At 44.5% G+C, this 26,895-nt stretch overlaps 1 protein-coding gene across 4 annotated transcripts in view; it reads left to right on the top strand.

The window, feature by feature from the left end:
• The window catches only part of RSU1 (Ras suppressor protein 1), a 203,775-nt gene that overhangs the window by 162,796 nt on the left and 14,084 nt on the right, over positions 1–26,895 (top strand). Inside the window, exon 9 of one of the 4 annotated variants that reach the window (XM_030320479.1) lies at positions 17,666–17,683. The exons of the other annotated variants lie outside the window; for them this stretch is intronic. Coding sequence (XP_030176339.1) covers position 17,666 — 1 coding nt within the window. The 3' untranslated portion in view covers positions 17,667–17,683. Of the gene's footprint in view, positions 1–17,665; positions 17,684–26,895 lie in introns of those variants that run through there. 4 annotated transcript variants of the gene reach the window in all.

Raw genomic sequence — 26,895 nt, 5'->3', positions numbered from 1 at the left:
TGTAGCAAAGAGACTGGTCCCAGCTGAGGTCAGTGCTGGGCACGAACCACCTTGTGCTAGCTGGTAGCCCATCTGAGGATTTTTATCCCGGAGTGAAGGGAAAATGGCCAGTGCGGCAGGGCGGCAGTGTGAGTGGGTTCGCTTTCGGAAAGGTCGCTTTTGACTCCGCGCACCGAACAGAGTGAGGGGGCTGGTGGAGGTAGAGAGACCACTTGCTGGGCCCCAGCAGGGGCCCAGATATGAGGCAGTGTAGCTTGGACCAGGGGATGATGAAGAGGTTGAGAAAGTTATTGAGGGGAAAAAGTTGGAAGCATGTATGTGATGATTGGATAGGAGGAAGGGTGAAGTGCCCAGGGCTGTTTTGAGGGGTTGTGTTCTCACTTTAGACAAAATAAATTCAGGGTCTAAAATTAAAAGTACCCTTCAAAATAACTGGAATCCAACAAGCCATGTATTATGTTCTTCCCCCTTCTCTTTCGCCCTCCTTCACTTCCTCCCTCCCTCCCTCTCCCTCTTTCTTAATTATTTAACTTTCTGGTACAACTCAAGCAAAAAGATTAGCTGCTTGCAGAGGAACTTTGGTCTCTAACTTTGCAAGTGCCCCATGCCAGATCCGTTCCTATTAATATGAATTGGAGGCTTGATACGAATTTTTCCTAAAATATATTGTCTCATTTATGTTAAAAACATATAACTTCGGAGCACTTACTTTAAACTCTCTGGGAGATAAAACATGAGCTGGCTAGGTTGTTTCTCGGTGCTAAAACCAAACGTCTGCATGAATTGCAATGTTGCTGTAAATATTTCCAGGCACAGACAGGTAGATACAATAGGAAAAGCCCGAACAAATTCTTAGGATGCCAATATTGTCACAAAGTCTCCATGCAGAATGAAGTTGTTTGACAAAGTGTTTCCCTGGTGATTTGGCTGCAGATGAAAATGTCTTTGGCAATAAAATTCCGTGCTGGAGCCTCAGCTCTGTGCACGCATCAGTCAGCAAATGACATATCAAGGATCTTTTTTTGCTGTATTAGTTAATATGTTGGCAGAAATATGTGAAACATTGTTATTCCCCTCAATTTCTGTGCCTGGATATTTTTCCCCCTACCTTTAAACACGCATTCATTTTACCAAAATATTTTCCAGCCGTAAATCTACGACTAATCAATAGGATTGCATTAGAACAGAGATAAAAAGTTTTTTATTACAAGTGTTTTCTTAGTTACCAATGCCAGAAGACGTATAATAGCAAGAGCTGCTGTTTTGCCATCATTTGTGAATAGTTTCGGGGAAATTTAAGGGTTGGTAAGGCAATTAGTGATGAAGCATATTTTAATTATAGGAACTGGATAAGCTGCGTACAGCTTTATGAATTAATACATTATTGTTTAATAGGTCACAGTCACGTGTGACTTTAATCACACTTCTTGTAGCCACGGTTTTATTAGCAGTCGTGTTTTATAACTTAACAATTTATGCATAATGAATTCAGAAGTTCCATTTGCGTGATATCAGGGAAATAATTTACCCCATACGTTAGCACTCGTAAACAGCAGCAGAGTCCTGCAGGATCACAACCGAATAATTGTCCAAGATCATTTTACATTCAAAGGTACTTTTAATAATGAGATCATTCTGTACGGCCTTCTGTTATTTCTGTGGACGCCAAGTCTGGCTTTCACGAAGTGATTTAAGAAACAGGAGTGAAGATGTATCACAATCATTTCACGTGTATTTAATAAGCATGATTACCCGGTGAGGTCCACATCCATCCTTGTAGTTGGGAAAACTGTAAGGGATTGAATTTATGCTGCATTGTAGAATTTTCTTGTCTAACACTCTTCCTCCAGCCCAGCATCTCCAGGCTTCAGTGCATGTCAGAAGCTATCAGATGGACTAGATTGTGCTCTGTGTATCTTAATGGCACGTGTGGCATACTTTAGCTCACGCTTTTCAGAGCCTCCTTGCGTGCTGGCCTCTGGGTAGCCACTGTCATCTCAGGGAAAGCACAGTCTCATCCCACCCCAAGCTGCTTCTCAGCAAGCCCCTGAGAGAACACCTCCAGCCCCTGTCCTTACACAGAAGCAAAGAAACTCACACTTGGTGATTGACTACTGTAACAGCAGGTACCCGGCTAGTTGATGCTTGTCATTTTCATCAAGATTTTATTTTAAATCACAAACCCACTGGGGCCTCAGTTCTGGAAAGTCTTTTGAGGCCACCCAGTGATATTGGAGACTCTTGAGGCTAGGGTGATCTGTGTATGTTGCAAGGATATTAATAGGCCCGTTAAAGGGCATTCTGTTCAAAGAAGCTTGGAAAACTTGGGGGGAAAACTGTTTGCTGATAGGTGAGTGTTCATCTTTGGTGTCTAGGTAGGGTATGCGGGGTGCAGCATTTCCCAAACTTTATTGACCCTAGAGCGTTTTTGTTTGTTTTTGTTTTTGGAAGTGTCCTACCCTCAGTTTCTTTCTCTACGAAATACACAAATCAAAATATATAAAACATGTAAAAAGCATATGGAGTTCAACAAAGTTCAGTCAGGTAAATCTGAAGATGTAATTGGCTTTATTAAGCCATTTGTGGTTTAATAATCAATAATTAATAAAATTATTAAATCATTATTAAATTAATAATTAATAAAAATAATTAATAATGTGGTTTAATAAGTAAACCATTTGTGGATCAGACAGCATCCCATCCAGCAAATAGAGGGGAGTTTCGCGGAGCCCAACAAACGGAAGGCTTTTATAGGTATTTTTAAAATCATTTTTAATGTTTATTTTTGAAATAGAGCACAAGCAGGGGAAGGCCGGGAGGGGGGGGGGGGGAGGGAGACGCAGAATCCGAAGCAGGCTCCAGGCTCCAGGCTCCAAGCTGTCCACACAGAGCCCGACGTGGGGCTCGAACTCACCAACTGTGAGATCCTGACCTGAGCTGAAGTCAGAGGCTCAACTGACTGAGCCACCCACAAAAGAAAGGCTTTAAAAGGCAGAGAAAAATTTTTTTTTAAAAAAGAAGAAAGGAATGTATTAGCAAGAAATGCATTGTTGAGGCAAAGTTGCCCTCCTACGCCGAGCCGAAGGGGTCTATCAGTAAAATTTCCTAGTACTAAGCATGTTAACTCGTTGAAGGCTACATATCTAGAAGGTTGAAACTGCAGTTAGGTTAAGTGGGAAGTCTTGATTTACTGCCATGGGGCCTTAACCTAAGTGATGCCATTTTGGGTCTGTGGTTTTTATTTGTTTATTTGTTGTTGTTGCTTTAAACATTAGTTACACTGTGCTGTCCACAGCACAAATTTTGTCAGGGTATAAGATATAATGATGATTGTTCATGTGACTTTCAAGGCTGTGAAATACCATAAAAAATATAACCAATTACGGTTATTTTTCTGCTTTGATCTTTTTGGAAATAGAGTGTCAGAGAAACCGTGTGCCAGATTCTTTAATTGTTCAGATTCTAGTGGTCTGGACACCGTTCTCTGTGTCTTTTATTCTTCCCGCCCAACTCTTGTATGCTGGGAAAACCTCTTCTTTAAGGGTCCACATTACTAACTGCAAAAAATGATCTTTATAGCATGTGCTTGATCTGAGCGTTAGTTTTAAGTGGTTTTTACTAGTTGTGTTTATAGTGTCTTCTAACTGCTCGCTGTCAGTTATTAATATTGCCTAATCAGTTTTGTCTTTATATTAACACAACCCTATAATTAGCTATCTGTTTCCCACACTCAGCTTTTCCAGATTGGCTTAAACTCGAAATAAAGGGTGAGGGGGGCAAAGGGAGTGAAAGTCACGGCAAATCCCTTGCTGTACAGATATGTAGACAGCCTACACTACAAGAAACCTCCTTCTGGCTCCAACCGCCTCATTTTTTTCTCTTCAGCTAGTTTATGCTCACAGTTGTCTGTTCAGAAATGTTTATCAAATTAATAAGTAACTTTGCATACCATAAAGGCTGTTTTGATTTCACGTGGAGGCAAGATTGAATTTCTTCATGGTTTGATTCGCTGCTATTGATTCTCTCATGGCGATTTGGAGAACAGAGCTCGGATGGTCTCAGCGAGCTAATTTGTTGCTAATGTAATTTATTTATAATGCTTTGGTTGCAGGAAGTAGAAGGAGCGTGTTCCACTCAATACAAAGCGTAGTATTCTTTTGTTATTCGTTTACTCCACCAAGATTTATAGTGCCTATTACTGGCCCTGGGTCCAACAGGGAATAAAATACAATACCTGTCCTGGGGAAGTTTGCATTCTAGTGGAGAGAGACAGTCAGTGAACAAATGTTAGATGGCGGCAAGACAGCGAGAGGGTGGGAGGTGTCAAGAAAGGCCTCAGGGACCTGAAGGACGTGCAGAAATTGAGGCGAGGAGTGGTCCGCACAGGTACACCCACGCGGGAAGAAAGACAAGATCTGGTTAATCATTTAGAAGGATCACTGGTCCTGGGGGGTGAAAGGGGGAGCAGAGGAGACAACTCGAAAGCCATTGCAGTAACCTGAGCAGGAGGGTGGTGGTGGGGTGGCTGAGATGGAATGGATTAGAAGCAGCACAAGGGGAGAGGCTGACAGAGTTTGCTGGTGAGTTGGACGTGGGATGGAAAGCCAGAAGTTGGCATTGCCCGAATGGAATCCTGGGATTGGAGTGGATTTGAGAGAGTGGGGGAGCTTGGATGTGCTGAAGGGGCTGGTTGGCAGGTGGCTGTCATATTCTGGAGGTAGGACAAGGACCTGGCTGGAGATCCAAGCGTGAGCGTCCAGGGTGGGTAGCATGACTGAAAGTCATGAGTCTGAAGACCATCATCTAGGGAGTACAAAGAGAAGAGGTCCAGAGACCAGGCCCCAGGCTCCCCAGTGTTTGAGAGGCAGCAGGAGGGGAAAAAACAGTACAGGGAACTGAGAGCGAGCCCTCAATCATAAAGCAAGCCAAGAAAGCATAATGTTCCAGAAAGCATATAAATTAGTGGTGTCAGAGAGGTGGAAATTTATCAGTTTTTCCAGCTGCCGTGGAAAACTGGGGTAAGATAAGACTTGAGATTGCCCTTTGGAATTAACAATGCCGAGGTCTCATCAAAACTAGGAGCTTGTTTTGTTAACAAAGAGGTTGGAATAGGAAGATTAGCTTAGAATGGGTTAAACACAGATATGTCTTTGGAGAGTTGGCTCCGAGGGAAGGCAGGGATGGGCGATAGCTGGAGGAGGATGTTGGGTCCAGACAGGCAAGAATAAAGTGTGTTTTGTGTTAATGTGAACGGTTAATGTGGTGGGGGAGGGATCGATGATGGAGGAGAGGGGACAGTTTCTAGAGCAATGTCATCGTGAAGGTAGAAGGGCTGGGGGTCCAGAAAGCAAGCAGAGGGGTTGGCCCTGGCTAGGGATCCAGGCACTTCATGCAGGGTAACGAGAGGAGGCAGGATGGATGAGGAAGTTGTAAAGTATTTGAGGTTTGGGAGAAGAAGGTATAAAATCGGCTAGCAGTGGGAGAAGGGATGTACCAAAGAAATGAGTGAAGATGGCCAGGACTACAAAGGACCCTGGTGATAATCCACGCGAATTGAACTTGCCTCTTTGTGCTCACTGCATCAGGAGAGCTTGCCCAGAATACCTGCGAAAATAACTAATGTTCCAGTTTATATATACACCACAATTTGTTTATCCATTGGCCTATTATTGTACATTAATATTGTTTCCAGTTGGGGGTTATTATGAATACAGCTGCTATGAGCATTTTTGTACAAGTCTTTATATGGACATATGTTTTCATTTCCCCTGGGTAGGTTCCTAGAAACAGAATCACTGGGTCGTAGAATAGACATATATTTAACTTGGAAAGAAACTGCCAGTTTTCTGAAGTGGCTGTTCTGCAAAAGTAACCAGGCGAATGCTTCACCCTGTTGGGTAGAAAATAAACATATAGTAAATGGGAAATGCAAGATAGCAGAAATTCATGGTCTCGGCTTAGTCATTACCGAGTCTTAGCAAAGTCACCGAACTATTACAGACTCAATTTCCCCAGAAGCTACACGGAAGATATAAACGAGGTCATCTGCAAGTTCCCTTTTGAGATCCCACATTCTGTGAGTTTTGCTGAAATTCAACCACATGGTCATAAACAGACAGAAAGCCTGATACCTGCACATTTTTATTCTGCGGGAGTTGAGTTGCATTTAATGTGCAGGACACAGGAAGAAAATCTAGAGCGTAAGGTACAGAGGCAAAAGGATTAGGCTTATATGAAGCACACAGTTGCATGTGGAAATGATGTAGTCTTTAGAAGAAAACGTTGTAAGGTGACAGAGAATTCAACTCAGAATTTTATATTAAAAAGTTGTGTGCTTGTGAATAGCTCCCATTTTGCTTTTGTTAGGACGTACATCCTGGGAGACACAGTTGGGTGATTTAAGAACAAACTGCCTACACGGGCACTGTTGGGATTGCTGTGGCTTGCTTGGAAATGAGAGGAATGCAACATTGGCCTCTGTTACTACTGCAGAACCGCTGGACAAGTGTCCTGCTCATCTGGGCGCTCTCCGGCCAAGAGCAGAGAACATTTCTGTTTCCTTCCAGCGACGGGAGAGAGCACCCCATTGCCATCTTTCTGTACATCTTGTCCATACATGGACTTCCGTGTACGTGGCTGCATGTCTCCGAGACATCTCAGCTGTCTGTTCCCACACTTCAGCACTGCACGGTGAAGGATGTGCTTCAGCAAAGACTGGGGCGCCATGTTCCCGTGGTTGAAGCCATCTGATAAATAGAGGATGCTAGAAAAGACAGGTTGAACATCAGTGTGAGATCACATTCTCCTGTATAATTTGCCTTTCAGGGTAATGAGAATTAGGGGAGGGGAGGGGAGGGACAAGCCAGTGGGAGACCTCTCCAAGCCAGTGGGGAGTCTTGACTAAGCTGTGATTGGCAGTGGAGGCAAATGGCCAGTTAGTGCCCGTCACCCCTCGGGGTCCTGGGGTTGTGAGGTCCTCATCCACTCAGGGACAGATGAATGCCCTCTGCTTTCTCAGAAGGGATTATGAAAGACCTGGGTTTTGAAAGGCGTTCATAGGGGATCTTGGATTTGAACTTTAGAGGTCAGGCCGAACTCTTGCAACGTGCGAAGTGCCTTCCACAGCATCCCTGGCCTGATTGTCAGCCAGCCTCTGCTTGAGAACCTAGAGTGACCTGGAACTCACTACCTCAGCACATTCACTGTAGGACACACGTACTTCTCAGGACATGCCCACAGGGTACAACCTTACCGAGCCGGTGCCGTGGGACCTTTCTTCTGTGACATGGGGAAAGAATCTAAAGCCAAAAGCATCTGCACCGCTAGCATGGAGTGGCAGCTTTGTCTGGTTTTGTTTCTCTCCCTAGGGGGGACTAGATCATGGGCATTTTATTTTTGTTCTTTCTCAGTGGGGTGAAGAACCACACAAGTAAGCGTTCTTTTCCCCAGTCAGGGACCGTCATCTCTTAAGTGGCTCTGATTTATCTTTACTTTGATCTCTGAAGATGACTCCTTTCTTCCATTGGGCTTCCATTCTTCATAGCTGTTCAAAAGTCCACGTATTTGTAATGCAAAAGCAGTGATTTTCAACCAGGGCAGTTTGGTTCCCAAGGGACATTTGACAGTTACTGGAGACCCCATCGTTGCCATATCTGATGTGGGGATGCTACGTGCAGCTAATGAGTAGAGGCCAGGGATGCTCCTGAACAGCCTTCAGTGCACCGGAGGGCCCTGTGCAACAAAGAACTACCTGGTCCAAAAGGTCTTTGCGGTGGGAGTGGGAAACTCTGGACTAAAGGAGCCAGTGGTTGCAAGCCCACCAGTAGCCCCTTCCGTTGGTGGCCAGCACAGTTCACGGGGTTGTGCTGTGGCACTCAGCTTTGTTGGTATCTAGGGAGATGCAAGAGTCTTAATTTCATGAGCAGCAGAGGTTCTGCAGTTATTTATATTCTCCGTGGCTCTTACAGAAGAGTTAGAGCGGAGCCAAGTAGTTCACCATAGAAAGAATTCATTGAGAATCAGTGGTGGGGTGTGTGGTTAGAATACGATGTTGGCGGCTTTGCTCTTCGCTCGCTTTCATCCGTAACTTAACTCAGAGTGGCAGACACCTTTGAATCCTAAACAGGGACTTATTTTTACAGCCCTCTTGGGTTTTTTTTAAGATACATCCAACTTCTCGCTAATAAACCAATGAGGTCTAGGTTACCTCTAATCAAGAGAAGAGTGAGCAGTCAAGATCAAAGAGATTTAAAAGGCCTTGTGTTTTCACTCCTTTATTCATACATTCCAGAAAGCAGTTTGTTTTCCATAGTTGACGTAGTTTGCGAAATCTGGTGCATTGTTGGTTATTTGGTGGAGGGCTTGTTTTGTGGGTTTTGTTTTGTAGTAGGGGAGACAAAAGGGGGAAAAATCACGTGAATGTGTTTTTCACGTTGTCAGAAGAAGGCAAACTCGACCTCAGTGCAGGTTTTGATGTGTAATAGTAGGAGAACAGACACAGGCGTTGAATAATTTCCCACCCACCCTTTTTAGGGGTAGAACCCATGCTGAGAGAGGACGCAGAAGAGCTTGTCAGTCAAGGCAGAAGCTAATTAGATTAGCTCCAGTGCCTCTGGACAGCTTCCAGAAGCACACACCCTGTCACATTTGCTGTGAGTGTCAGTGAAGGCTCCCTCTTCCCCCATTTCTTTGACTCCATCCAAAACCAAACTTGAAAATGGTGGGAGTGAGCACTGCTGGGGTCCCCCCTGTGTGCGGGATGGAAACAGGAAACACACACTCTTTAGGGGTGTAAAAGGAGCGTCCGGGGGGTTCCCCGGGCCCACAGTGAATGTAACTCAGGGAGACAACACCGTGGTAGGAGTATACTGGCAGCAGAGGCTGACTGGGGGATTCTGAATTGCCCCACCCGCCGAAGTTCCCTTTCTCTTTCCTGGCTGGTTAGCATGAGCATCGAATGACTGTTATCACCTTTAAATGAAAACTAAGATTAGTGAGCTGTTGTTGAAGGAGTGGGGACCATTTGGGATTTCAAGGAGTTCTAGAAATCCTCCTTTGGTAGTGCTAGTTATTCATGGTAAAAAAAACCACATATATATATATGTTTATTTAAATATAAAATTTATATTTTATATAATATAATAAATAAAATATAAATATATTTATATATAAATATATATACATATATATATATATATATACATATATACATATATATATAAAATCACCCTTCTCTGTTTCCTTTTGTGAGACTCATGGTAACACAGGGTCAGCTGAGGTCCCGATAGTGCACAGCACTGGGCAAGTGCGCTCTCCAAAGAGTGAGTGCTCCCCGCCGTGAAGGTAGGACCCAGCACCGATGTGCCCTGAGCTTGTTTGCGGCTTCAGTCATCTTAGTGCTGGAAATTCTTCCCTCTGGAGACGTGGTCTGAACCGTCCCTCACCGATGACGGCAGTGCAGCTCTCAGGCAAAAGCTTGTCTTCCGATCCTCTCCCATGGCACATGACAGTTTTGTCTGTGACGGCCGGATTAATTATCACAAGTGGTTTGCTGGCAGACAGTTGGATGCTAATTATGATTGGGACCCCTGGGCCCTTGCACCCAAATCTGTTGATGTTTGTTGGTGGCGGTGAAAAGGAAACACCATAAAATATGAAAGGATTTCTTTTTTGTGGGTTGGGCCTGGGGAACAACTCAGAGCGAGGCAGATCAAGCCAGGCAGCTTTGGTTAACCGTGACCTGAGCCAACAGCTTCTCCCCCTGTGTTCGAGGGGAAAGGACTGAACAAGTGGTTAATTAATTGTTACTTCCCGGTGAAGAGGGGTTTGAGTTTGGATATTTCAATGCAAAGGCAAAAATAGGCATTGATTAAATTTGAGGTGACATTTGGGAAGGTGTTCTCATAATGTCTGAGTTTGATTATCCAATCTGACTTCATGCTGTGTCCTGGGTTTGTGTAAAATTTCTAGCAGGTTCTACCTGGGAAGAATTATTTTCAATTAAATGGATCATGAGCACTGGAGAAAGAATCATGAAACGCACCTGTAGCGTGGAATCATGTAGTGAACAAAGCTGCCCAGCTCACAAAGGGATGTTTTGGGAGTTGGCCTGCGCTAATACGGGCTTTGGGTACCATGTCATTCTTTCTCATCATCGGTTACGTTAATGAGGTATAGACATGAAGGCAGGTGCGTACTTCATGGGGCCGTGTGACGCATGGCGGATGCTGTCGCTGGCTCTGGTTGGGGACAAGCAAGGAGGAGGCCAGCAGATCCTTGATCGCTGGAAAGGATGATAACCTGTTGGGAGATTGCAAAAAGGCAATCCAGCATTAGTGGGGAAAGTAGAGAAAAGAACAGGAAATGTCTTATTTCAAGTAGGTATGTGAATGGGCTGGCTTTCTTTAGTAAGGCTTTTTGATAGGATACAGGCAACGTTCCAGCATATGTGCTTGAATCATCTTTAATGACTAAGTAAATAAAGGACACCCCTACGTACTTTTTTGGGGATTCCATGGATTTTTAAATAGTGTTTTTTCCTCAAGGAAAGTGAAGTGACTCATAATTCCTATTAAATTCGGTGGCTGATATATAGTCACAATATACAAAATAAATTTTGTCTAATGTTGCATTTCCATAATCATCAGATAAGATTGTCTGGCAGAAACAAACTTGCCTTTAGGCCTTACCTGGGGAAGTCAGAGTACAGCGAGTGCCCCCACTCTTGCACCACTCTTAGCCCAAAAAATGTAGACAGAGGCAAAGACAGGTCCATAAAGATCCACTGCTTTGTTCCCTGGCACAGTTGAGGATACAGTTGTGTCAGAAGGAGCTATTTGAAAGGCTTTGAAATTTTTCTGCAGTTACCCTTTCGGTTGAATTTCCTGAAAGTTTTTCCTGCTTCCAGGGTATAAGTGCAAGGTATGATGAACAGGAAGTTTAAGGGAATGACACTCATTAAATCTCATTTCTCTGTGCCTCTACCAGCCTTTTCTTGATGATTTTAATTCTTACCGGGCAGCAACTCAGTGACCTTACTTCTCCCTCTCATGAGCCAGAGAGGAAAACCCTCTGTGTTTAAAGAGATTCCGAGCCTCCCATGCATCCCAGTTCTGCTCCAGGGAAACCTGGGCGGTGGCAGAGTACCCCTGCACTGGGAGAGATGGGCATTTTCGTTCTGATGAAGGGGTGATGAGGCCAGGGGCCAAGCCAACAGCATGAACACTGGCTTTGCTCGGGAGTGTCTTCGTTTATTCTCACACTCGTTCATGCACTCACTCGTTCACAGAGACTTGCTGAGCATTACTTCAAGTAGGTATGTGAATGGGAGCCCTGCCCATCCTGGTAAAGAGAGCATGGGCCCCACCCTCGGGGTCCGTTCCCAGCTGTGCATTGCAGCAGCTCTGTGTCCTTACAGAGCCCACAGACACCAAGTTAATACAGCCCAAGAGCTGTATCACCAACCGGGTGTGTTCCTTTCTTAAATGGACACAAGACTTACCATTTTGCACTCCTTAGTTTTTGAATCTTCGATAATCACACACTGACAGCGGTTTCATCAGGTGGCTATCTCTGGATCCTGTCAACTCGCTTGAGACCTTTTGGGTGACTTTGGGTAGGGCCAGGCAGTCAGACTGACAAGAGCCCGGCCTGGGGTTTCCAGGAGTTTCTGAGCATATTTCTGCCATCGACCACCTGTCACTTTGGTCGACTCATTTGGCCCAACCACACCCCAGTTTCTCATCTGTGGAACAACACATTTAACCAAAGTGAGTTTAGGTCACCCTCATTTTTTAAAATCTATACTTTTTTTTTTTTTAATTTTAGTGGGTAAAAAAGGTGATTTTCAAGTTTAATGAGTCTAATAGTTGTGCTACCAAAATGGAAAAGAAAACCAAACAAAATTACTTCTTTCCATTTGGGACAAGTTGAATTTCAAAAATAGCATCCTCTGTGCTGTCTGAGGTTAGAGTCACTATTTCTAAGAACAGCTGCCATTTCATGAGTAATTAGATGTGTCCAGACTGACAGAGACATGATCTCATTCATTCTTCACAACCTTAAGAGGGAGGTTCTGTTAGTGTCCTTGTACCTGTAGGGTGTATGTAGGTACTGTCCCCGTTTGCAGATGAGGAGATAGAGACCCAGAGAGACTAGGGAACTTCTCTGGGTTTACACATCAGGGAATGTTAAGATGGGCTTGGAGTCCGGAGCTTCTATATGACTCACAGAACCATCACATAATGTTCCGATCAGCTTGCTAGCGACACCACCTGTCACAAAGGCGGGGCTCAGTAATTGGTGGGTGCAAGGCGGGTGGAATGAGATGGAAACTTGTAATGTGATCACTTGGAAGACGTGTACTCAGGTAGCCCTCTGTTTTTCCTGTTACTGCACGTTCTGTGTCACTGTGCACTGAGGCCACACTGTTCCTAGATCATCTTGTTGCCAATGGGTCTTGTTTTAAACCTTCGCTAATTAATACAAGGACCCGATCTCAGGTCCCCTGATACTCAGTAGAGTGCCCTGACCGGCAGCTTGGGCGTCACCTGGTAATGCGTCAGAAATGGAAGATCTCAGGCCCCTCGACCCGCTGACTCAGAATCGGCACATGCCCAGATCCCCCAGGTAATTCCTGTGCACACAGAAGTTTGGAAGCTTTGCACGTCTGGCAGGACTGCACGTGAACCCTGTGCTACTTGGCAGAGGAGCACAGTTGAGTATCACGCCACGATAACCACATTAATAGTGTTGTGGCCAGGAGTGAAGAATTTGAGGAATACGATTCTCAAATCGCGACAGAAGACCGCGACACTCAGGAGGAAGGCATAGGACCTGAACGCAGGAGAAGCTGGAAAAAGAGAAATCTTTTTCTGTGGACCTTGCTTTTTATGGAGTTGAAGAACACAGGGTTTTTTTCGGGTTTGTTTTTACTTTGGAAAAAAAAAACCATCCCGGGTTGCTTGGGAGTTCAAACAGTAAAGTCCAATTAGTAAAAAGTAAGAATTAATAAAAAGAGAGAAGGCTAAAACTTAGTGATAAGCCATACTTCTCAAGTTTATTATTTTGAGCTAATTGCAGGACTCCCCGGCCCTCTGTTTTTCCCCTCAAAGTTCGTATTTCTTATAAAACAGCTCCAAAGTGAAAAATCCTATGTCGTGTAAAATAATTACTCATATTTATCGTTAAGAACGAATACGCAGCATGCAGCAACGAATGTTTTTCCTTCCTGTCTCACGTGGCTGTTTCTTAAATGCACAACGTTTTATAGAACATACAGGAAAGGGGCGCCTGGGTGGCGCAGTCGGTTAAGCGTCCGACTTCAGCCAGGTCACGATCTCGCGGTCCGTGAGTTCGAGCCCCGCGTCGGGCTCTGGGCTGATGGCTCAGAGCCTGGAGCCTGTTTCCGATTCTGTGTCCCCCTCTCTCTCTGCCCCTCGCCCGTTCATGCTCTGTCTCTCTCTGTCCCAAAAATAAACGTTGAAAAAAAAATTTTTTTTTAAAAATTAAAAAAAAGAACATACAGGAAAAATGTAACATTTCTTGCAGTCACTGGATTCTACCTAACAAGCGAAAATTGAAACTTACATCATGTAGAGGCAGTTATATTACATGTTCAATGAGGGTTTTAAGATATATATTGAAAAAAATTAAGTATTACGTGCAAAAACATAAACAGAGGACACTATAAATCGAGCCCCCTGTGAAACGTATGTAAATGTGTTAATACGTGTGTGTACATAATGTGATATGGAGGAAGATTATTACCAGCTCCTTGTTTTTATAGTGTGTTGTTGATATTTTACAGAAAGGTTAAAGCAAATGAAGTGTTGCCAGGATCTCCAAAACTATCCATCCTAACTTCTAGGATCATGTTCTCCAAACTGCTAATTAATGTAAAGTCAGTTTCGTATATTGAGATGTTTAATCAATTGGCAGATTGCTGTCAATAAATATGTGTCTGAAGTGGTTTGTAATAGACAGGCTAATGAAGTACCCTCTGTGAGTGTCAGAGCTATTGGGAAAAGTCTCTCTCCCTTCTGGGCGTCTTGCCATATGTTATTAGTCTCCCTCTGATGCAGGAAAGAATGCCCTTCACCATTGCCGGTCTCACCTCTGGATGGAATTAGCCAGAGAACCAGAAGGTGAGTTTCATTTTATACTAGTGGCTAGTCAAGCAGCGTTAGGTGAAAGGGGTGGTTACTGGTAACGTTACCGATACGAAAAGTCCCTAACGTTTCCTGAGCAATTACTACACGCGAGGCTCTCTGTGCAGTGCTCCGATTTCAGTTACCACATTTATATTCCCGGCAGCCCTAAGAGAAAGTGCAGTGTTTCCCAAACCTCTCACATCATTTATGTGACCATTGTTTGGGTCCTGCCACTGCGGTCCTGAAACAGATTTGCAGCTACCGTAACCAACACGCGTAGTTTTTTCAAAGTCATTGTAATTTTCCAACTGTAACATAGTGGAGAAATGAAAAGAGTGTGGCTTATTACTGAATTCATTGAATATATAAAAGCCTGCTCCTGGCTACCCTGGGGGATGGGTCTTAGTGGTCAGATGTTTGCAGCTGTGCATAGAAATCCTATCTGGATATCTGGCAGCTCTAAGCAGGCAGAAAGAGATAGGACAGATGAGCTACCCAGATACTATAAGATGTCTCGATGTCAGTGATGTGATTTTCCAAGATGGCGAATGAATCTTAGCAAAGCTCCAAAAACATAGCAAAATGTGGCCTCATCTCGATTTGCACAAAAGCTGCATGGCTGGAACATCCAGTCTACATCGATGCTGGACAGAAAATACTTTGTGTTCCTCCATAAAACAAATTGAGGTTCTAGGATTTCCATCTACACGAATGTCCCACGGACGTTGAGAACTCCTGGGGCCCGGGAGACCGCTCTCAACATACCAGGTCTGGCTTTATCAGAAGACATCTTCTCCCCAGCCTTCATCCAGTAAATGCCACTATAGCTTTCCAGGCATGAGGACAACCACAAATGCCCCCACCAATTTCTAGAAAAGGTCTTCAGGGGGTTATGGTCACCCCATGAGGCAAGGATACCCTGGTTTCATCTCTGTCTTTCACGAGTAGCAACTGAAGCCTCTGTCATTTTCCCAAAGGCACATAGGCAGGAAATAATGAAGTTGGGTTCCAGACTGTCCTTGACACCAGAATCCCTGCATTTAACCCGCGTTAAAACACATGTAGGCTTTGCGGGTCATTTCTCAGAATTGCGATGTGAGATTTATTGAACCCCCCCCCCCCCCCCACACACACACACCCACCCTCACCCCTGGCTGTGGCTATCTCCTTTGGCCAGGTGCTTTGCATGCATGACCTAATGTTCACGACAAACCTGCAATGCCATTGTGTTGATTGCCTTTTCACAAATTGGGACGCTTGAGTGTGAGCCTCTTCCCCAAGGTCACTCAGCCGGTGAGAAACAGAACTGGGCTTCGAGTTCATTTTAACTGCCGAGAGCAGCTCCCACACCTCGTTAGAGCTGGGCGGTTAGAAGGAGGGAGCGTGCATAACCTGTTGATAACCACTCGCCCACCTTTTCTTGATGTCCTTTTACTTTCTCATTTCCTCCTCAGTAAGGTGACCAAATAGTTGATTGGCCGAAAGAGGACACTTTTGAGAATGAAGCGGACGCTCTTCTTAGCAGGACACGGATGTGGGTCACTCAGCGATGCCCAGCTTAGAGGTTTGAGGAAGGGAACACTCACCAGTTGGTGACTGACGATCACACACAGAGCTAGAAAATGCCGTGCGCTTCCTGGTCAGAACACGCTGGGGACTCGGCTCCCACAGGAACTCTCCTTTGCTACCCACAGTGACTGTGTGACCATCATGAAAGGGATAGGACCTTTTTGTCTTTTGAGCTCTTTCCCTGGTTTGCAAAGTTGACATTCCTGCCTTCCCAAGGGCACAGGTGGTTTGGACAGGCAAGCCTTGAATCACTGCCCCTCAGAGCATCACAAAAATAGGTGGGGAGGGGCCTGGGGACCCCACACCAGACCCCCAGGGCACAGAAGCTCTTTGTAGGTGGTGACTGGGGCAGAGAGCTGCTTCCTGCACGACAAGAGAAGGCTTCCTTCCACTTCCATGTAAAGCTTGTGCTAAAGGAGTGCGGTGGCTAATTCTGCCTGAATTTCCCCCAAGCTTCTGCACTTGTCTTTGTTTATTATATTAATAAATACTATGCAGCTAATGTTCCCATCTGGCAGGCCAGAGAAAAGAGCATAAAAATGAAGTCGTGGTACAGCTCTTAAATACTAATGAAGGTGAGATCTACTTGGCATGGTAGGAAGGTGGGTCTTTATTTTAGAGTTCTTAATTAAGAACTGCCAAGTGACTAATATTAATTAGGAAGCCAGCTGTATCCTTCAGCTTTATGGTGTATTTCTTCTTAGGAACCTAGGAAGGGAGTGAGTCGGAGCTTCTTTTAATCCATCAGCACACGAGCAATTTTGTATTAAGTATAGTTGGTGTGTACGAGACCAGGCTGTGTGGACAGAGATTTATAAGATACTGTCTTGGCCTTCAGGGTCTCCACCGAATTGAGGAGTGCAGTATCGGGACAGGGAAGGGAAAGGCGGCAGAACAGGAGCATGGCAGTGTGGTGGGAGACAGCTTTCTCTACGCAGTGTCCTCCCTGTGCTGGGGTCCCAGTAGTGCGCCAGTATAAAGGGCTGGGAGGGCATCACGTCCCCAGTTACAGTGGCATGGACAAAAAGGTTTGAGGACCAGCTGGCAGACCACAGTTGTAGGCAGAAGGAGTTGGGATGACTACAGCTGAGCTCCGAAGAGGAGTGGGAGACTTCCGAGGGGTGAGGAGCCCTGGGCAGCCCCAGGGGAGGAAGGGAGCAGGGCCGGTTGAACCTGAAAGGGAAGTCACGGGCGGCACACTGGCACATTTGCTCCCGCTCCTCCGTGCCCAGTCTGTCCACCAGCTGTTTTAAGAGTGACCCTGCTGGGGTGCCTGAGTGGCTCAGTTGGTTGAGCATCCTAGCTTTGGCTTAGGTCACGGTTCGTGGGTTCGAGCCCCATGTCAGACTGTGTGCCGACAGCTCAGAGCCTGGAGCCTGCTGCGGATTCTGTGGCTCCCTCTCTCTCTGCCCTTCCCCCGCTCACGCTCTGCGTATGTCTCTGTCTCTCAAAGATAAACAAGCATGACAAAAATTAAAAAAAAAAAAAAAAAAAAAAAAAAAGAGTGACCCTGTTGGCGCTGCTCGTACCTGCGCTTGGGCTCAGGCGTGGTCTCCTGTAGGTTCCTGGGTCCCTGAGCTGGAGGGCAGAGGTGGTGGTTGGAGCACAAACTCAGTGCGCTGTGTATTCGTGAAGGGACCACTCAGCTCCTTAATAAACTAGTGCCCAGAACAAGGGGCTTAATAGGAAGCCCTTCAGAACCTCCGTCCGTGTTTCTGTGTTCCAGGTCTCTTTTGACATTGATGTGGTAATATCCATCAAGTTCTAGTTCCTTGAATCACTAGCGATTGAAGGATTATATGAAGATTAAGTTGTAATAGGCTTTTATTTATTTATTTTTTTACTTTGCCCGACAGAGTGTTAATTTTCTGCAGTAGTTTGTTTGCGTGTTTGTTCTTCAAGCTCAAATTGGCCAATTTTCAATTCTCTCTTAATTTCATACCTAGAAACTCAGGTTGCAGCGTTGAATCTGTAAACGGACAACTCCGTGAAAGCACCCGACCCAGCGCCGTGGCGGGTGCAGCGGTCCCACAAGTCTCCACCCTGCTTCACGGTCTTTCTTGGGTAGCGCTTCCCTCACACCACCCAAGGAGAGCTCTCAGTCAAGAGTCCTGAACTTTGAGCCTTAGACATGCTCATTTTTGTCTATAGATTCAGACTCCTCTCAGGGGGCTGAGTGTGCCCCCTCTCTGTCGTCACACTGCCACAGAACTCGTACCTTGTACATCTCTTCGCATTAGTGACTTCCATCCTGGTTGTACCCGCGTGTGTGTGGGCATGAACCCTGCCCAGCCTTGCTTTATAAACGGCCTTTTCCACTAATTCCAGATATCCAGAACAGTGCTTGGCCCAACTAAGAAACTCTCGGAGCATTTTCCAGAATCCTACCCTCTGCTTTTGATACAGTCCCGAACGGTTCCTGTCTTTGGCATGCCGCCCTGATGGCCTGGTTCTGACATCTCTGAGCGTCACTAAAAGGACAGTTCCCTTCAGAGAAAAAGAAACCTTGGAAACAGTAGGGCTGTGCTGTTTCCTGCTCTTTCCATTATGTAACTTGCAGAAATTTACTAACCTCATGTCATTGTCAGCCTCGAATCTGTTAAAGAGTATCTGTACAAAAAATAAAATGTGTACAGAAACCGTTTTGTCTAAGGGAGTGACTTTCACCATAGCCGGGTAGCACCTCTGTTGTCACAGGTTTGATATTTTTCCTTAAATCCATTCTCATTCTTAAATTTATTTTTAAATGAAATGGTTTAGCAGTACTCTAGATGATAAGTTGGCATCACTTACAATTAATAAACATACATAGTAATTAAAGCTGGAATCTCCACACATAATCATCTCACAGAACACCCTTGGGAGACATTGCTTGGGGGGAGATGTTCCGTCCTCGGGGGCCGAGTGGGGTTCGGGAAACAGACCCACTTCTTCCGGGCTTTAATATTCAGTAAGGGCCGCTGGTTTCATTTGACTTGTAAGTTTTGTTTACACCAGGATTTTTCAACCTCAACTATTGACTTTGGGGCTGGATAATTCTTTGTTCTTGGAGACTGTTCTGTGCATTATAGGATGTTGGGCAGCATCCCCGGCCAGCCACACACACCACACCCCCACTAGATGGGAGATGCCAGCCACACACACCCCGGGTGCAACAACCAAACATGTTTCTACACTGCCAAAAAGAGCCCTGGTGGGGGGCAAAATCGAGCCTGGTTGAGTACCACCGTGTTATATATGAGTCATGTTGTTGTTGTCTTAAATTGTCGGTTTGCTAAGTATGTATATTTAAAATATACTGTACTTTTTTGGGGCACCTGGGTGGCTCAGTTGGTTGAGCGTCCAACTTCAGCCCCGGTCATGATCTCACAGTTTGTGGGTTCGAGCCCCGTACCAGGCTCTGTGCTGAGAGCTCGGAGCCTGGAGCCTGCTTCGGATTCTGTGTCTCCCTCTCTCTCTGCCCCTCCCTAGCTTGCTCGCACTCTTGCACTCTCTCTCTCTCTCGCTCTATGTATATATGTATATGTGTGTATATATATATATATATATCAAAAATAAATTTTAAAAAATAAAATATAAAATATACTGTACTTTTTGTGACCACATTTTAGTTTTTTTGTGACTGTGCCCATAATTTCCCTACCCCCAAAATGGAAGTGGCCCTGGCCTCTTCTGATACCTGCTCAGGAAGCACCTGGTCCCTTCACTGTAAGAGCAGGTTGGATCTCCCTTACCCCCCTCGTGTGTTTCTGACTTAGATGCAGATGGGCTCATTGTGAGAAATGATTTCATTTGTTACCGCCAGTAATTAACAGCAGTGGAGGCCTGTGTCTTTGGGAGATACTTACTGTTTTAAATGTATTCTCTTGAATGATGCTGGTTAATATCATTTATTCCTGTTTTTTGTTTTGTTTTGTTTGTTTGTTTGTTTTCACTGAGAAAACTGAAGCTTGGCTGGGTTACATGATTTGCCCAAAGCCACACTGCTAAAGATGCAATTCTGTTAAAAACAATATTGGAAGCAGTCTGTCCCCAAAACAAAGAAATGTTTGCTTCAGTTATGACATACAGTATGGATTCACGGGTGGCCTGTCAATAGTTGTGTTTATGATGTGGCAAATACTAATGCAGTAACATCTATTTAAGATTATTCAATCTAAGGGCACCTGTCTGCCTCAGCCGGCAGAGCACGTGCCTCCTTATCTTAGGGTTATGAGTTCGAGTCCCATGTTGCGTGTAGAAATTATTCAAAAAATCTTCAAAAAAAAATAGAAACCTAACTATAATATAAACCATGATGATTACTATTAAAACATATATACTCTGGAAGAAAACTTAAAAAATATTCACAAAAAAAATGCTAGTAGAATTTATGTTTAAGTGAGAGACTTCTGGCTGTTTTCTTTTCAACCTGTTCTGAATTCCTTTTTTTTTTTTTTAATGTTTATTTTTGAGAGAGAGAGAGAGAAAGAAAGCATGAGTCTGGGAGGGGCAGAGAGAGAGGAAGACACAGAGTCCAAAGCAGGCTCCAGGCTCTGAGCTGTCAGCACGGAGCCCTATGCGTGGCCCGAACCCATGAACCATGAGATCATGACCTGAGCCAAAGTCAGATGCTTAACCGACTGAGCCACCCAGGCACCCAACCCTGTTCTGATTTTCTAAATGGGTTGTAATATATTCTATTTGTTTTAAAAGTGAAATTTGTAAGTTAAAAATGAAGGCAGATACAGTTTAGATTACTGTCACGGTTACTTTTTCTCTACAATTCCAGCCAAGAAACGTCCATATCCTGCACATTACAGATAAATGTACATGTGTCCTGGGGTCTGGGGTCAGCAGTCTTTCAGAGCTGATTTGCTGTCCCTTGGGGCAGACAGCTGAAGGAAGCTACTTTTTTGTTGAAGGAAGCATGCAGGCTGCTTCCTTGGGGTACACAGCCAAAATACGTCCTGATGGGAAGCAGGCGGTGGGGCCGCTCCCTCTGTTGTGACTGGTTTTTAATATGAATGCCTCTGGGATGAGATTCGGCCTTACCTGTAAAAAGAAAGGGTGAGGAACTTGCCGCATGCCTAGATCAGTTCACTTTTTGTGACAGCGGCCATTCATGTTGCTGTCACAGAAGGGTAATTCATTATGGACCATGTCACCATCAACTTTTTCACTAGTGAAGACTTGTAACTGGACCAAATTGACGAGACTGGAGTAGAAACATGACTGGTACTGCTACATAAGCCACGGTGATAGTTGTTTGCCGGCAGAATGTATAGAACATTTTTTATTATTTTTTTCAAAAAAAAATGTTTAACAGTTATTGGCTCGGAGCCACAGAGAGACAGAGCATGAGCAGGGGAGGGGCAGAGAAGGAGGGAGACGCAGAATTGGAAGCAGGCTCCAGGCTCTGAGCTGTCAGCACAGAGCCCAATGGGGGGCTGAAACCCACGAACCGCAAGATGATGACCTGAGCTGAACTTGGACGCTTAACCAACCGAGCCACCCAGGCACCACTAGAACATTTTTTAAATGACAGGACTGTTACCTCACATATTTACTTAAGCATCCTTCCATCTATGCGTTCCCATTCACTTTTAATTTCTTAGTATTTGACAACAAATACATGTACTTTGGGCCATTTGGATAGTAGTTATTCCCTTAATGTTCAAGGGGAACCATATTAAGGTGCTGAGTACCTGACATTAGGTCCTCATAACTAACCCTATTAGGTGGCACAGAGAATGCCTCTTTCACGTACGAGTAAAATGAGCCTCAGACAGGTTGTTTGCCAATAGATTCCTTAATGATTCTTCTTGAACGTGGGGTAAATCTGTACCATTGTAAGCAAGCTTTCTTTTTAGCTTCTGCATATAGTTATACTTGTCAAATGCTAGCTGTTTCCTAATTTATATCTGCTAAAATTTTCTGATGCTTTTGCTTGTTTACTGTTTCCATGTGTTACACCTAATGTGAAATTGAGATTTTGGTTAATTAACTACTCAGCACGATTATTTCCCTTAAGTAGAGGGGAACTTCGTTTACCAATTTTGTCCTTTTTGTTCGTTATGTTAGAGTCCATATGGCTCACCTCACCTTTAAAGAAATTAGCCTCCTTACCCTTCTCTTGAACTCTTATTTTGTGGCCTTGATTCTATGCCCACCCTCCCCACAACCACAAAATTCCCAAGGAGTACCACCTGGCACGGGATTGTTAGATACTGGTTTGCAGTACACGTTATCTTCATATGCATGAATAGATAGCCTTCTGCATTCACCAGAAGCACTGTATCATGTCTGGGGGGGGAATTTTTAATGTTTCTGAAGAGCTGTAGACATTTTAATAAAAGCTTCTCCTCAGCTTTTGTCTGCTGTGTATCCGGAGAAAAGTACAGTAAAAGAAAATATGGCATTACTGTAGCCTGCCTGTCTGAATCCATTTCAATTCATTGAGCTAGATTTCTCTGAAAAGGGAACATCCCCAGCCAAGTCTGCCCTAAAAAGATATCCAGGGTGGCAAACCCAGAACTTTGGTGTCTGCAGGTGCCATTTTTTTTATTGTTAATATTTTAAATTAAATTGCCTGGCACCATGGCAAACACGATCAAACCTGATGGCCACAGAAAAAGTGGAGATGCCCAGTATTAGCTGGGGATGGACGGAAGCCTCAGACTCAGTAAGAGTGGTGAAACCTGCAAGTGTTCGTGGCCAGAGGTCCATCCCACCTGGTCTCTAAGCCATTATGCTGGGGACCTCTGAGGTATGGCGATGACGTGGTCCCTCCGAGGACTCCCAGCCTACCCGTGAGCACGTCCAAGAGCACGAAGCACAGAGGCATATGGAAATTCCACTCTTGAGCTTAATATACACCATGCAAAATGAATTTTTCATACTGGGCTTTTAAGAAATGGAAAACCTCCAGCTTTCCCTCACTGGTGTGCCTTTTGGAGTTAGTGCCCTTTAAAGCAGCCGGAGGGGGGAATGACTGTAATGTAAGCAGAGTGGTGTTTGCAAGTGAGGGCTACATGAAAGGCGATGATGATTTGGGAAACATTATTCTGGGTGTGGAATTGAACAAAGAGTCATTACCGAAGGAAAAACTACCCAGAAACACTTTAATAGTCTCTCAGATTTGGGTCCAAAGAACCATACTGTGAATTGAGTGGAAGATAAATAGAGAGGAAAATAGCAAATTAAGGGGACAAATAACCAGGGAGGGGCGGGTGCCCGCTGGCATTGGCAAGGAGAACATATAACCAGCGTCTGATGCATTTCCTTGAGAATCCGTGTGTTTGCAAATTGCTTCGTTGCATCTTAGCAGAATGTAATCTGAGTAACGAAGAGCTGACTAGCGAACATAGTTGGATGAATTCCCTCAGTACTCCTGAAATATAACAGAGCAAGGAACAGTATAATGAAAAATAACAGAGAGAGTAGCTAGGGGCTTAACTTATGATCAGTGTTCATTACAACAAATGACACTTTCACTGCAGAGTTACCATAAAGATTATTGACTCTTACGTAATGTGGTTCCCATCTGAATAGATCTGAGAATAGCTTAGCCTGTGAATGGGAGAGCTGAAGCAAGAGGAGGACCACAATGTGCTCAATGCCCTTATTCATTTTTTTCACTTAGTCCTGGGAAGCTGCCCATTCAGGACCCAGGACAGAGCAAAAGCCCGTGAACCTTCTTGCAGGAAGATTCGCCATGATTCTCTTCTCTTTGACTAGCATGGCCCTGTGTAATATTCAGTGAAGACCGGGGTCAGAAAGTGACCAGGCTTGTTAGCCATTTTATATTGAAGGTCCTCACCTGATTTTCTCTGCCATTTGCCTTTTTCCTCAAGCACACATGTGACATTTTAAAAAACCATCTCTTTGGGACAAGACTGTGTTTTGTGTGAAACTTGTAGCACACAACCCCGTTTTTCAGCTCTGGCTTTCAACCAAGCTTACAATGGGCAATCCCAATTCAGGGCACAGTGTGCATAACAGCCTTGGTTTACTGAGCACCTGTGTGGTACCTGCTAAACACTGGTTTCATCCTCCTAGTGACCCTATGAGGTATGTACTATGAGTGTCATTCCCACTGCCCAGATGGCAGAGCATGTTCAGAGAGGTTAGGTAAGTTGGCCAAGGTTACCCAGCTGCCAGTTGTTATAGATGAACTTCAAAACCAGGACTGACGTCTGCCAGGTGTTTTAACTTTCTCACAGATGCTGAGCACAGAGAGAGCTACCCTTTCTCTTGCTTTCTCTCCCTCTCCTGCGTGCACTGTCTTGGACTCTCTTGGGCTCTTTGTCACTCACTTTCTCTATTTCTGGAAAAGCTGGCTGCATTTTGAAATCAGACACGTCGGGACTTGGGCCCTTCCTTTTTCGTTTGCTAGAAATCCTGAAAAACTGACCTAACCTCTCTTAAGAGTAGTTGTAATGAAAAAAATAGTTCATGCTTAATGGGTGGTGAGACACGGTGATAAGCTTTTTGGATGATTGCTTCATTCATGCCTCACAATTGTAGGCAGTGTAGGTCTGATTAAAATTCCTATTTTATAGGTTGAAGAACTGGGCTTAGAATAGTTCAAGCTACACAGCCACTAATTCTGTCTGGAACTTTTATATCTAGCCAGTATTGCACTGTTCACTGTGGGCAGTTTCAAAGTGCCCCCCGTAAGAGACGGTCACCATCAGTGTTAGCCAAAGACAATGATGACAGGCCCCAGTAATATGGGAGACACGAGCAGGGCAAGGGAACCCAAAGAGGCTAGTGGGTAAGGGGACTGTATTGTTGGGTGGAAAGTAGCCAAGTGGCGTTTGGCAACAAGTCAACAATTGTCAAAAGAACGACAAAGGCATGTCTGGGAGCTCCGTAGTAGACAAGTCTTTGGCTCTCACCCTTCCTTTAGGTTTCAATTTCTTATTTCTGAGTTCCATAGAAAAAATATCCTGGTGAGGAATGGAGAATTTAAAACTACTGTCAGCCATGGGAGAGCCAGCACATTGAACATTTGTCCCCAGTCTCTTGTAAGCACAGCCATGACTCGGATGCTGTGCCTCGTGGACATCTGCAGTGAGCTTCTGTAGACCCACCCTCCAGACTCCCTGGCCCAGAGATCAGAGACGGACATGGAGACTGAGCCGGAGTCTAGACTTGGTATTTGCCACTTCACAAGAAGCAGCTGAGTGAGTGAGGAAGCCTGGCTTGCTTGGGAAATGGCGAAACTCGTGAGTCCACATGACCTACACCTGCTTCTTTTTGAGCCCCTGCTAGGGAAGGCCTTGTGGAAAGTGCAGCCTGGTCAGCTGTGAGCTAAGGACCTTTGGCTCCTAAAGCCGTTTTTATGTGTTGCTGCTTTTGGGAAAGAGAAGGCCCAACTATGCTTTTCTCCAGCCAAGTAGTGTTCATGGGCTTTAGGACTTACTTGTATTGGCCTGAAGACTCATACTCGTAACTGTTGTAAGCAATTAAAAACAGGGAAGAACCTACTAGCTAAGTGGGATTACTTTTTTAAAAAGTACTGTGTGTGTGTGTGTGTGTGTGTGTGTCCATCCTTCCTTTTGCTGAAGTGCAAAAACTAACCAAGCACCAAGAAAGAGTCCATCAGCTTTCAGAATGCCTTTCATCTAGTACAAGAAAGGCTTGACCCCACCATATTCACATGGTCTGTCTCTGTTGTGCAGCATGTGACCACAAACAGTATGCAGCTCTTGAGCTCTTGAATTGTTAACCTGTCTGATTAGGATGTGCTGTGAAATCCTCACCAGGTTTCAAAGACACTTAGGGCAAAAAAAAAAAAAAAAAAATCATTAAACTTATATGATAGATTTGCTAAGTCTTTTGTCTGTAAATTAAGGATAAAATAGGTCATTACTCACATTTATATTGATTATATGTTGAAATGATCATATTTTAGATATATTGGGTTAAAAAGTATATCAAAGTTCTGATTTCATTTGTTTACTTTTATTTTTTTAATGTGGCTACTAGAAAAGTGAAAGTTATCTGTATGGATTTTATATTTCGGACAGAGCTAGTCTATAGATATATGAAAGTATAGAGTATGTGTCTACAAATTAGAAGTACTAATATGTGTTTTAAAAATAAGATTTTAAAAATAACGTTCCGAAATATTGATGAGGGGAATCACTAGGTATTCAGTATAGTAAGTACTGACTAAAAGGGGCTTTTGCCATTCTGGAGGAAATATATTGGATAGAAATCTTTTTTTTTTTTTTTTTTTTTTTTGAGATAATGCACAAGTGGGGAGGGGCAGAGAGAGAGAGAGAATCCCAAGTAGGCTCCACACCGTTAGCTCAGAGCCCCACGCCGGGCTTGATCTTATGAACCATGAGATCATGACCTGAGCCTAATGCAGGAGTCAGATGCTTAACCCACTGAGCCACCCAGGTGTCCTGAGCAGACATCTTGAATAGCTATTGAATAGCAGGTATTCAGGGGTATTTTTCCCTGAGAACATAGGTCAGTTTGATTCAATTGTTGCAGACAGTTTGTCAGTATTTGAAATAACTCCTGTGCCCCCCTTCCTTTGTCATTTTTTGCCCAAGTGTCATCCTGTTGGCCACACCGTGGCCACAACCGCTGGATGTCCTGGAAAGCGTTAAGAAAAGAGCAGCCCTGGGCGGTATCCCACAGATACCCTGGTCCTCTGGCATCTCCACCTCCTGCTTTGACTTTCACCATCTGCATTTAGAATGCTCTCACACCTTCCAGGAGTGTTTTGTGGGTGAGATTCCTAGATGAAACACTTGAGGTTCTTGGATGAGGTCTGTTGTGACAAGCGTGAGCTCTCCCCTCCCCGCCCACGGCCACAGTTTTGCTCTGAGTCTACAAGGCCTGTCGAGGGCATCAAACAACTAAAACCTGAGCCCCGAGACAGAGTCCTCTCCTCCTCTTGATAGGTTCCTGGGGTCCCCACTCAGATTCATTGCTAGTGCATGGATGGATCCTTGATATTTTTTTTTTAATATATGAAATTTATTGTCAAATTGGTTTCCATACAACACCCAGTGCTCATCCCAAAAGGTGCCCTCCTCCATGCCCATCACCCACCCACCCCTCCCTCCCACCCCCCATCAACCCTCAGTTTGTTCTCAGTTTTTAACAGTCTCTTATGCTTTGGCTCTCTCCCACTCTAACCTCTTTTTTTTTTTTTTTCCTTCCCCTCCCC

This window comes from Lynx canadensis, chromosome B4, assembly GCF_007474595.2.
Source record: "Lynx canadensis isolate LIC74 chromosome B4, mLynCan4.pri.v2, whole genome shotgun sequence".
Lineage (NCBI taxonomy): Eukaryota > Metazoa > Chordata > Mammalia > Carnivora > Felidae > Lynx > Lynx canadensis.
This window is presented reverse-complemented; position numbering and strand designations above follow the sequence as displayed.